This window comes from Centropristis striata, chromosome 2 (genome assembly GCF_030273125.1).
Source record: "Centropristis striata isolate RG_2023a ecotype Rhode Island chromosome 2, C.striata_1.0, whole genome shotgun sequence".
NCBI classification, from domain to species: domain Eukaryota; kingdom Metazoa; phylum Chordata; class Actinopteri; order Perciformes; family Serranidae; genus Centropristis; species Centropristis striata.
The window spans coordinates 28,130,885-28,144,110 of NC_081518.1; the positions used below are offsets into that span (position 1 = coordinate 28,130,885).

General features: G+C 39.2%; 1 protein-coding gene and 1 long non-coding RNA gene across 2 annotated transcripts; both read left to right on the forward strand.

Annotated features, from left to right (window-relative positions):
* The first annotated feature begins 4,199 nt into the window (after positions 1–4,199).
* Positions 4,200–4,792, forward strand: LOC131984135 (uncharacterized). The gene is made up of 3 exons (XR_009395525.1): positions 4,200–4,273; positions 4,375–4,519; positions 4,680–4,792. It is a non-coding gene; the product is annotated as an uncharacterized LOC131984135 (long non-coding RNA).
* A 442-nt stretch (positions 4,793–5,234) lies between these two features.
* LOC131992487 (CUB and zona pellucida-like domain-containing protein 1) lies at positions 5,235–10,182 on the forward strand. Its single transcript, XM_059358092.1, has 5 exons — positions 5,235–5,391; positions 6,508–6,902; positions 6,995–7,091; positions 8,424–8,604; positions 9,340–10,182. Exons 1-5 carry the CDS (start codon positions 5,359–5,361, stop codon positions 9,474–9,476), a joined length of 843 nt encoding a protein of 280 aa, XP_059214075.1. The 5' UTR covers positions 5,235–5,358; the 3' UTR covers positions 9,477–10,182.
* Positions 10,183–13,226: the final 3,044 nt, after the last annotated feature.

Sequence of the window (13,226 nt, forward strand, 5' to 3'; positions counted from 1 at the left end):
GCCATTGTCTCTACAAGAAGGAGATCATAGAGGGGAATTCATCAAGTTTTCTCCATTTGCAGGCACCCTTGAGGGCAACTGTTACACTTTCTCAATTTAAAGGCACAATAGATGGCACTTTATCATGTCTCCATTTATGGACACCTTAGAGAACACTACAACACATTTTCTTTACTGAAAGACACCCTGGAGGGGAATTTATATATTTTTTCCATTCCAAAGCACCTTGGGGGGCACTTCATCAGGTCTTATCCAGTAGAAAGGAACCCCAGAGGGCATTCTATTATATTTTTCTCTACCATGGAGGCATGTATCTCTAAAATTGGACGTGATTTCATTTTGAATTTGAGGTAAAAATGTTGTACTTCAGCACATTCTCACACAGAAAATGAGCACACACAATAAACACACTTCTCGTCTCTGGGAACTTTACTTTCTGTGTTATCGTTGTTAAAAATGTAACCAGAATTAATAAAGTGGGTGTTTTTGAACTTTTACTGTTTTACTGTTCACTGTATCACTGGACTACAACAGTTGTCAGCAGTGCATCTTAAAACAAAGATTCTTCTGTTCTGTTCTGTCCCCTCTGTTTCAAAAACACAATAGAGAAAGGATCGCTCAGATAAGATAATACATCTGAATTCCAGTTACTTCTGAAAACACAAACAGGTGAAACTAATCCTACTTCATACTTGAATGATGCAAATGATAAAAAAAAAATGTTTGCCTGCATATACTGGTAGTAGAGTATATAAGATGAAGTGCTGAAGAGAGGGCACTCAGAACCATGGCTTCTCTCACTCTGCTGCTGCTGCATCTGCTGCTTATGGTCTCAACTGGGTCTGCATGGTCCTACAGGGACTATTATAGAACCGTTGGCGGTTCAATGACATTCACCTCGAAAGGACGGAATTCAAACGGAATTTATAATGTAAGTTACATTTTTCTGTGTTTTCTCCTTTAAAATGTAATACAACACCACATGTTGTTAAATGAGATATTAAACACCAACTCAGTGTTTGCTGGCTTTAGGTGCAGGTGGTAACAAGTTTAACAACTTGTGGGCTGATTGATACAGGGTTAATCTTTGCATATTTTTCTGTACAGGTGGAACTTCACAACACTCAAACTACGTACCACTGCTATGTGAATGGCTACACGTGTTCCTCCGGTGACTGTGGGACCAGAACCCAGACAACCAACTCAATTGTTTCCCAGAATTCCTATGGTCTCTCCTGGTGCCAATACGATGTTGTGAACAAACTAAGACTCAACGGCAACCTTCCCTTTGAGATAGGGTGAGATCACACTTAATACTTGAAGTTTATATAACACATTTTATAAATACTTTGTTTATTTTTACAAGAGGAACAATAGCTAAAAGCTCTCATCTCATTATGACACCTTGTTACATACCTTGTTACATATGGTCTCTACTGGGGCCAAAACAATGTTGTAAACAAACTAAGACTCAACGGCAACCTTCCCTTTGAGATAAGGTGAGATAATGCCTGTATTTCTACTATAGGAGACAAAGTTCCCATCTCAACTTGTTATATTCCACTATGATATTTACAGTTCTCTTCAGTTGATCTGGTACATTTCTCAAATAATCAATTAAAAAAAAAAAGCTTTAACTTGCACAAAATCCTTATTTCATATCTCAAAAGTAAATATGTTGTGTTTTGTCAAAACAACAAAACAACAAGTACTTTACTAAATATATACTTTGAGCCTTACTCTTCTTACCCACCGTTGACGCTGTTTGTGTTTTTGTTCTTCTATTGTCAGAAAATGTAATGCTGTGTTGTGCTCTATTTGTGTTGTGATCTATCTATCTATTTGCTTCCTAACTGAAGGTTTATGTTGATAATTGATTGATCCAAAGCTTCACAAAAAAAACTCAGTTTTTATTAAACATTCTTTCTAACATTTACAAAAAAATCCAATAGAAATGTATATAAATATGTTTGACAGATTAGTAGACAGTTGTACATCATAATTTGCCGTGAATGTGCCAAAACATTTGCAAGTGACAATGTGACGTGGAGGTTGAAAGTGTTTTAAGAATTTCAATTCTGCTCTGAGAAATGTACAAATGTAACGGAAATAAACTGTAATAGACGTTAAAATACTGCTATATTGTCGTCATTGAAATATCTCTTTCAACAGATACCCCAATTACCGGGAATCTTCTTATGGTCGTGGCTACTTGTTACGCAACTTCAGAAGCAGTTATCATTACTGGAGAATGTTGGCACATGTGGACCTGGGAACCCGATCTGATACTGGTGAATCCAACAGATCTCCCATCACTACCATTCTGCCGATGCTCAGGTAAGGACCACAATTCACTCTTTTGATGATTGCTGGTGAGCCCCAGATGATCTATCAGGGATTCAATATATGTATACATTAATAACATGCTGGTGGTGCTAGAGATACAGGAAGAGGACCTACAAATGAATTAGCAAATATCTATTAAGTAGTTCTTTAGATATTTAAGCCCATACTAGATAAAATATGGATGTATTGTTGGTGATATTACCCAGAGGTTTCTGAAGAGTAGCAATGAAGCTCACTTATGGTTATATAAAGAGAGCCTAAAGTTGCTGAGTCTGGCCCTCACCAAAGGCTTCTGCCAGTCGAGCCAGCTACTTCCAGAACTGTCATGTCAAAGAGGTATGAATGCCCAGAGCCCATCCTGGGGGCTTGAGCCCACTGTGGTAGCTCCCACCATATTGGTAGTTCTGACTCAACTTTCCTCACAGCATTGACTTGCAGCATGCAAACTTAGATCTTTCTGCCCCCTGCTGGCTATTGGATGGAATGCAAGTTTAATACACTTCTGCACCAGTTTTGCTTTTCGACTTGCTTTCGGAACAAGCTTCAAGTGGCGATTTGAGGAACTGCATTTATCAGCTCCGGGGATTGCTGCTTTGTAAGAAGGAGGTCAAGGTCTATGGATTGGTCAAACAAGCGGAGACGGCAAAAGTCAACACCGTAAACATGAAACACTCCTGCAGTTCATGTTAGACAGTAGAAACAGATAAAACAACCTATATCATATAGGTATATCAGATTTCCACTACAGAGAACAATAAAATTGTTAGACATCAGATACTCCTTCAGACTCAAGACTGTTTCTGTTTACATCTTACAGAGTAACCAGAAACTGCCCACGATCATTCAACATGACAGTGTTTGACCCTGATGATGACCGCATCAGATGCAGGGTATCGACAAGCTCATCTAATCATGAGTGTGGGCTGTGTAGTCTCTTTGGAGGTTTCTCTTTGGATCAGGTAAGGAGATAGATAGATAGATAGATAGATAGATAGATAGATAGATAGATAGATAGATAGATAGATAGATAGATAGATAGATAGATAGATAGATAGATAGATAGATAGATTTTAAAAGTGTTAATGTATATTTTTTGATGAAAGTACCTCTCCTTTTTGTCAGAATTCCTGCTCCCTACAGTACAGATACAATGGTCACACTGGATATCATCCGATTGAGCTCATGGTTGAGGACTATCCCAACAGACCAGTCACGCTGTCGTACTCTGACGGTTCCTACACAGTGAAGAGGCCCCTTTCAGCAGGAAGGCGGAAACGTGACACCCACTTAAGCACAACCATTGCCCCAACCACGGTTGCACGAACCATAGCTGCTACAACTATAGGTGCTCCAAACACACCTGCTCCAACTACGGATTCCCCAACCGCTGCTCCAACCACACTTACTCCAACCACAACTGCTCCAACCACACCTGCTCTAACCATAGCTGTAATAGCTACAGGTGCTCCAACCACAGTTGTGCCAACCACAGGTGCTCCAACCATAACATTTCCTACCACAACTGCTCCAACCACACCTGCTTCAACTATAGCTGTAATATCTACAGGTGCTCCAACCACAGTTGTGCCAACCACCACTGCTCCAAACATTGATGCAACAACATTTGTTCCAACCATAGCTGCAACAACCTCAGGTGCTCCAACCACAGCAGTTCCAATTACGGCTGCCCCAACCACACCTGCCCCAACCACGACTGCTCCAACCACACCTGCTCCAGGTATAGCTGCAACAACCACAGGTGCTCCAACCACAGCAGTTCCAACAACGGCAACTGCTACAACCACACCTGCTACAACCACAACTCTTCCAACCACTCTTGCTCCAACCACAGCTGCACCAACCACGCCACCTTACCGAACAACAATTGCTCCTTTAAGCAAGCTTCCTCTGCAATTCACTATTTATGGTATGGCCATTTTTATGTGTGTATATTCAGTGTATATATTGTACATAATAAATCACTGATTTTATTATTAAAGTCTGTCTCTCCTCTCCTCTGATTTCCAGTGGACTCACACTATGCCCCTTCATGCCTTGATGGGGATTACTTTCCTGTTTTCTTGGCACCGACTCCAAGAAATGGAGTGAACCTTCCTGCATTTGTCAACCAGACCCTCGAAATCAACGTCAGATCCAAAGCACAATACACCACGTAAGGATTAACTTTTTTGTGTAGATCTCATGTAAATCAATATTACACTGTTCATAATTTCCTGGGTCTTATTTTACAAAAATGAATTGTTAAAACTGACTTGCTGTTTAGAAATTATGTCCTACATTACTTAGTTATGAAAACATTGTTTCTCTTGCAGGATTTATGACCTGATTATCACTGGACCAAAGGGCATCTCAAAGCACCGAATCACTGCAGAAGAATACATCATAAAATGGACACCAACTGAAAATGAAGTGAACGATCATTTTCCTATTTGCTTTGTTTTTGAAGCAAGAGACAGGTAAGACAGGTTTCAAATACATCTCTGATTTGACTTCATGGGAATATCAGTTTTTTATTATTATTTTTCTTCCCTCAATGTTATTTTTTGCATTATAAATTGTTCGGTGAAACACTTCATATCTTGTGTTACATTTCAGATATAACCGAGTGTATCAGTCAGAGCTACGCTGTGTGACTGCTGATGTTGGACGCCATGGTTAGTTGACTACATTTAAACTCTAAGATATACAGTAATTTTTATTTATATATAATCTAAACCATGAATATGTTGAATAAGTTTGATATCAAGTGGATGAAGAGTTCAAAGCCTTGAAATTTACCGTGATTACGTCATCACAGAGGAATAAAATGAGTTAAGTATCTCACCACTCTTTTTAGAGACCATCGTGATATGCAATCAAACAACAATAAGGGTGGAGGTGGAGAAGTCCTACCTCATCAGACGCAACGAGGACAACTTGCATCTGAACGACTTCACTGATAATAACTGCAACCTGAGCACACACTCCAACACAACCCACCTGGTGGCTGTCATGTCGCTTAACACATGTGGAACCGTCCTTGAGGTACTGAATGCAAAACTGTAACACAATTGCACACAGTGATGGTGGCGGCCCTTTCAATCGATCGCCACATTGATTTCTTTCAGTGATTCAGTAATAAATTAAAAAAAAAACTAAAATATGTCTTATATCCCTCATACTGGCAGCCTGACTGCACCTGGCTTCCGGCTACAGCGTGTAAAGTTAGCTGCCCCAGGTACCGTTAGCATAGCAATTGCTAAGATAACACCTAATGCAAGCGTTAGCTAGTAAACTTGGTTGCAACTGTAATTGGGGTGCTAATTTTGACTCGCCAATCGAAAATATAGGCCTTTTTTACCCAAAAAACATCAACAGCCGACTCCTTAGCAAGGCTGCAGTCAAGACCAAATCAGGTCCAATCGATTCCAAGTTAAGTCCAAACCAACCACTGAGTCTTGTACCCGCCCAAAACACACCCAAAAACAAGTTCAGGGTGATGTGGTTACGCACTGCCAGACCTCTCTCCTAACTGACAGGTCACTGTGGTTGTGACTTCCATCACAAGTTAGCCCCACCCCAATTCATCCCCTGCTTTATCATCTATTTTACTCTAAATAAGACCATACTTTACAAAATGAACATCATGCCCTACTGAAGAACACGAGAAACTAACAACTGAGGCAATAAACTAATTTTTCATCATTTTTACTAAATCAAATCAGAAGGTTTATTTTGACATAAACTTCTATGTAATTGGACTTATTTTTTCCAACCAGTGGAGTCGCCCCTGCTTGACATAATATAGAATGCAAGCCACAAGTAGGCCTATGCTTGTTTTTGTTTTCCTAGCCATTTAAGCGTTTTTGCCAGGAAAAAAAGAAGCTATTTCTCAGAAAGCACAACTATGTATTGGCTTGTTAGAGAGTTAGATTAGGTGGATAAAATATTCTTTGCCCAAGAGCCACCAAAGTACCATAACAGCTACTAGCTGAAGCTAATTCTACCCAACTTGAATAGCTAGCTAGCTTAACTCATATTTTTTTTAAATTGCAAGAACCTTTGTTATATATAACTTGTATACAATTCTTCATTTTAATATGACATGTCACTATTTAACTGTTGCTTCCTTTGCTAATTAAATTCTTTAATTGTTATCAGGAGGATGAAAACAACATCATCTACAAGAACGAGATCACATCTGCTGACCCAAATGAAATCATTTCCAGACAGCATGATGTCGACATAGCCTTTTCCTGCATCTATCCAAAGATAACCAACCTGACTCTGGGGTTCAAGCACAAGAACCCATACGCCTTCTCCGAGAAGGGCTTCGGTGCTTTCACGTTCCAGTTTGAATTCTTTGAGAGCCAGCGCTTCAGAACACAAGTTGATGCCAGCACTTACCCGGTGGAGGTGTACCTCAAACAGATGATGTTCATGCAGATCGAAGCAACAACCTCCATCCCAAACACAGTGCTGTTTGTAGAGTCCTGTAAGGCCACGCCATATGACAACCCAAACTCTCGCATCAGCTACACCATCATCGAACACGGGTAGGCGTCTGCAGCGCAAAGGTTTCTATGTGGCGTTATGAAAATGCTTCTATTGCTAGTTATAAACTAGTTGCATCTGCATAATGTTACAGGTGTGCAAGAGACAACACAGTGCAAATCTACCCCAGCTCCAGAACTCAATTCAGATTTGGAATGGAAGCTTTTGAGTTTATCGGCGCTCATGCTGAGGTAAGGATATCTAAAGCACAAATATATCTTATTATACATTTAAAAAAAATAAACATATATTTGATTTCCCATTGGGAAATCAAATATGTAAGGATGAACCTAAACTTTTCTTGGTCTCACGGTTCCAAAGTGTGGTAAGATGGCCAGAATGATTAATAATTATCAGAAATATTTTTTAATTATAATAAATTATATGACTTGGTTTACTCTAAGTCACCAGAGATGGGGTACCACTCCCTAAAACAGAGGAAAAAGATAGCCATTACACCTAAATCAGTTACTAAACTATCCATTCTGAGCACTGATTAATAACTTACTTTATAATTATAATGAAACACCATATTCATGTTTAGTAGTGGTAGAAGGAATGTGTAATTATTTTCATAGAAGAGGCTGACATATTGTTCGTAGTGTACAACATTAAATGGACAGAGTGTATATTCCAAAGGGTATTTATTCTAAATAAACAAAATGAAGCAAACACAACACACAATCTATGGAGTATAGGGATCTACACAGTCTAATTTGCATATGTGTGTGTATGTGTGTGTGTGTGTGTGTGTGTAAAGCAAGATTAATATTTAACTTTAAGTGATGTGGCTACACAGATATACCACTAATAATACTTAAATAACACACATAAACCAAATCATTAATTACTGGTCAAAATTTGTGCTTTGTCCTTGCTGATTATCTTATCTACTGTCCAGTACATACCAGTCCATAAATGAGAAGGATTATGTAGAAAGGCGTTGGAAGGAGATTTGGTTGCACACTGTCTTCCAATAATTTGCTGTCTGGCAAATTAAGTCTTGCTCGTTCTTGTTCATTGAGGCAGTCTTCTCTGGCTGTTGCAGTGATTGCTATATTCACAAATCCAACTTTAGATGTGAAGAGCAGTCTGGAGAGTAGGTTGCAGGATTCCTTGTCTCTTGAGGGAGATCTCTGCAGGAGATCTGTTGTCGTCTTGGAAGGCAAAGGAAAATAGGGAGAGGGAAGGAAAACTCTGGCTCTTTACAGTAGTCCCGATGTTGTGTCAGAGGTCTCCTGACCAATGAGGTGATCACACAGCTGTAGGGGTCATAAATGACAGGCATCAGGGGAAGGAGAGATTTCTGGCTGCCTTCTTGCCAAAGGACCAAAATGGAGGTCCCAGATGCCATTTTGAGAGGTGAATGAGAAATGCTGTACAAGTTCACATGTGGAAAGATCCCAGCACTTGGCACCTTTAAGCACTTATTGTGTGTTGTTTATTGTTGAATGCACTTGTATTATGGTCTGCATTACATTCATGCTTTGTTTCGTAACATCTAGTCTATGATGTGTCTGCAGGTGTACATCACTTGCTCTGTCATGCTGTGTGAGAACGGCGTTGCCGGGACCAGGTGCTCGCAGGGATGCATCCAGTCCGGCTCAGGGACCCGTCGCAGCAGAAGAGAAGCTGTGGCCGAGACTTCCAGCCACTCCATTTCCCAGGGTCCTTTGCACCTGGTTAAAACTTCTGACAGCCAAGGTGAGCACATCCTACAAAATGATCATTAAGTTGATTACTTTCAACACAAATTGAACACTACAACCTTCATTAAAGGGGGATGTGGAGTTGGACTGTTTTGTTAGACTGCATCAGTTTTACTTCAGTGTACCTAATAAACTTGCGGTTGATATAGAAATGATTGATGTTGACTCCGACAATGACAATGAAGACTGATAACTTATGTTGCAATAGTTCATATAGAACTTGATGCAAATAGAAATGCAATTGCAGAGATTTTATAGCCATGGGGACTTCCTATGGTGACAGATGTTCTTCTGACCAATGCCATCACACATCTGTAGGGGTCATAAAATGCAAAGCATCGTGGGGAAGTGAGTTCTCTGGCTGTTTCCTTGCAAGAGAACAAAGGGGACCACGATCATTTTTAGAGGCTGGAATGAGAAATGCTGTTGCATTTCCATTCATGTCATTTAGCATGGACAAATAAACAACATCCATCTGTGGTCTGATGTGATCCCAACAGCACCACAGCAACCAACTGTCTCAACTCTCTTCATTCTCTTCACTTTTAATTGTCATATTTTGTTCTACAAATTCACCAGCAAGGGGGGCAATTACGATTAATCCAAATACTGGAATCTTACATTTAGTTTTAATGTGTTGGACACATTCATCAGTAGGCTTGTTAGCTGTTCACATTAGCCTGAGATATAAATTGATATTACAATTTTGTATATTGTTGTACCATTTCAGCGTCTCGGCCGAGCCTTAATCTGGGCCTGAACCTGGTCTTCATTGTCGGCTGCCTCCTGGCGTGTGGAGTGGTGATCTACCGATCAAGGAGGTCCAGAGCTAAATACCAACAGCTGCCAACCTCTGAGACCGACTGAAGACAGAGGCGACGTCTTGATCCGCAACACTACTGCAATAGTCTGTGTTTTTTTATATATCATTTTTAGGGTGTTGGTGGTTTGAGTTCCAAAGTGTAAAGTTAATTTCAAAGATTGAGACAGCAGGAAGTGTATAAACAGACTTCTTGTGAATATTATTTTTGGGGCTTTTGGTAGAACATCGTAGTTGTTCGATATATCAACTTGATAATGAATATGATATGTTTCTCACACTGTTGCGGATAATTGTATTTTTGGCTGTTTGTGCACAATGATTTTAGCTAATTCAGATTTGACTGATGCTTTTTGATGAGTGAATGAAATAAGACATTGTTAAACTCTTTAAATCTTAAATCATTAAGATCTACTGTATTTCTTGCCATTGTGCTACACCAATAAATTTGCCTGGCTTTGCCCTATATTATTAACAAAAATATAAATCTTGTGGTGCATCAATCCATGGCAATTTTATATAAAAAAAAATGTGCCATTTGTATTTGCAGAAATTATTGTGTTATTAATTGTAATGAAGGCTCCTGTAAAGTGCCATCATTCCACCTTTATCTCATAAAGCAGCTCAGGAATCTGAAGCATGAGCAATTGTAAAAGATCCCATCTTGAAGCTTGACAGGCACAGTGCTGAATTACTGGAATTGCTGTTGTTTCGAGCTGGCAGTGTACCAGCATCACTCCTGTGGTGGAAATTCCAATCCCTGTGACCATTGAAACAATGTTAACAAAATTAAAAGTTGATTGTAACCATCTAATATTTATTGTCTGCGTCATTTATATATAAAGTTTATATATTGATGTAAAAGCAGGAGGAGCTGCTGGTTTTTCCCCACTCAGTGTTTTATATTTCAAATCTTTCTTTGAAGAGTTTCTCAAATCTTACTTAACATAGAAACACAGGATACTCCGTGACTAGTTAGAATCATAAAAGTTTATGTTAAGACCAGAAGTTTCTCACTATTTTAGTAGAAACAAAATCTTTAAATTAACAAATAACAGACAGGTTTATCGTCACGTTTCATCATCATTATTTAATGTTTACAGAGTGTGGACTGCTCGTTCTCAACTTCAGCCATTTATGAACAGAGTTGCTTTAAGAATAAAATGGAGTTAATTTTCACTTGCAGTGTTTGTGTAGGCACATTACTGCTAGCTGACAATAAAAGGAGACCGACTTCCCATAAATCTGCAAAAAAAGGAGGAGCACAATGTATGTTTATACTGGCTTGACTTAAAACAAGAATGCATTCTGCATGAGTGTCTGCTGAGTACAAATTATTGGTTTTTAAAGTCCTGATTTACATAACCCAACAATAAGGGTTCAGTAAAGATTAACTTATGAGTCTTTTGAGAAACACCTGTTGGGGATATGAATCTCTGTGCTCAGAGCTGGTTTCTTAAACTAGCTTGAACAACATAAGATTGACAGATAAGCCATTAAATACTTGATGTACGGCTGGGTTAGTTATTGCAGTTATTTGGCTCTAAAGGAGAGTGGGACGTCATCAGCGTAATGTAATATAAGTTATCATTTTAACAATGCAGCCTGAAGGCATTATTGTTATTATTTTGGGTTTCTTGAAATAAAAGAGCAGAATTTAGGGGTTTAATTGCTATTGCTATTTACCAATACAGTTTTTATTCTTGCATACATTGCGTACATTTAGAAATGTAATAGCTGTAATGTAGAGTCAACACTTGAACAATGTATGTTTTGCCACCTGTCCTGCCATCAAATGTGTCAAAACAAAAATGAAACCGTGACTGTATGACTAGTTGGAAAGCAATTTTGGTCAAAACCGCAGGTGAAGAGAAGGTGTGTGTTAAAGTCTTGCCACAGAGAGCAGTGTTCTTGTAAAATAAACAAAGGAATCATTGTAGCTTGGCTTCAGTCGGAGATAATTGATTTCTTGTGATATAATTTATGACTTTTGTCTGACCTCAATACAGACATAGATGTTTCTCAAGCAGAGTGCTGAGTGATGGTTTTAGCAGCCACAACCCTCTGAAGGACAACTCCTGCTGCGAGACAAATAACAATAAATTAGTTGCTTTTCTGAAAAGTTGACGTTTCAGGATGCCCCCAGTGCACCATTGCCGCCTGGGTTTGGTTGATAAATAAATTCGGAAATTCAGTTTTCCATTTTGTTCAGGTGCAAAAACAGGCCCACCTTGGAGAAAAGATGATAACAGTGACATACTCTAGACTAGGCTGTCTTGAGAGGTTTTCTCCAACGTAAGTACACCACTGAGGACAATTATTATTATTTTTCCATTTACAGGCACAATAGAGGGCACTTCATCACGTTGTCTTTACTAGAAGGACGCCCAAGAGGGAAATTCATTGCATTTTCTCCATTTAAGAGCTCCCTGGGGGGCACTTCGTAATGTTTTCTCCAAAAGAATGGAACCGCAGAGGGCCCGTAAGTTTTCTCTACCATGGGGGCATCCAAGAAGACACTTTTGCCGCGTCAAGGGGGGCAGTCACTGCCCCACCACCTCCCAGAGTTGCAAATGCATGCTCAAAGTTTGTTGTGTTCTCTTTATATGATCAAATACTCCCCACTAGAGACACCAAACTGAAGAAAAAAAAAACACCATCTTTCCAACATATTTCATTAAATGTACCTTTAATGTCACAGTTAAAATTATGGAAATACAGTAAATGTTGGAAATTAATTAATTAATAAAAACCTTTAGGGTTTTAATATGGAGTATGGTGAACAACGTAATGAATGATAAAAACCTCACATTATCCAATATACAGTAACTATGTAATTTTGGACTGGATATAAGGTAAAAATGTTTTACCTCTGCACATTCTCAACCAGTAAATGAGCACAGACAACAAAAACACACTTATCGTCTCTGGGAACTTTGCTGTTAGTGTGATCTTTGTTTAAATAGAACCAGAAGTTTTGTTGACTGAATCACTGCACTACCACAGTTGGCAGCGGTACTTCTAAAAACAAAGTTCCTTCTGTTCTCAATAGTTGGCAGTGTTTTATGAATTCCAGTAACCTTCGCAAACTCAGGCAGGTGAAACTAGTTTCACCTCATGCTTCATCATGCTGATGATACAAATATGTTGTCTTCATTTCCTGGTAGAAGAGTATTTAAGGTAATGATCACGCTAAAGAGTGGGCACTCAGGACGATGGCTTCCCTCACTCTGCGGCTGCTGCATCTGCTGCTTATGGTCTCAGCTGGATCTGCATGGTCCAGGTACAGGGACGTGTATAGAACCTTTGGCGGTTCAATGACCTTCAGCCCAAAAGGACAGAATTATGAGGTAAGTTAATTTTTTTGTGAAGACCATTAGAGGGTATCATGCAACATCATGATTGATGTTACTGACTGATTGTCAAAGAAGAAAAAGAAAAATCCCACATTTAATAAAAATGCTCTGTTACTCTAACAGCCATCAGTGAAAGTTGGCTTGACTGTGCCATAAGAAGAAAGTAGCTTTTCTTTAAAATGTAACATAACGAATGATCACGGTTGATTGCTTTAGGGCTAATCTTTGCATATTTGTCTACGCAGGTGGAACTTCACAACACGCAAACTGCATTCTCTTGCTATGTGAATGACTACAGGTGTATATCTGGTAACTGTGGGACCAGAACCCAGACCACCAACTCAATTGTTTCCCAGAATTCCGTTGGTCTCAGTTGGTGCCAATACGATGTTGTGAACAAACTAAGACTCAACGGCAACCTTCCCTTTGAGATAAGGTGAG

Bases quoted from the DNA above. Each gene is read 5' to 3' on its own strand.
- LOC131992487 (XM_059358092.1), top strand. From the start codon at position 5,359: ATGTCGCTTAACACATGTGGAACCGTCCTTGAG. The intron at 6,903-6,994 runs GTAGGCGTCTGC...ATAATGTTACAG, and splicing joins TACACCATCATCGAACACGG to GTGTGCAAGAGACAACACAG. The intron at 8,605-9,339 runs GTGAGCACATCC...GTACCATTTCAG, and splicing joins TAAAACTTCTGACAGCCAAG to CGTCTCGGCCGAGCCTTAAT.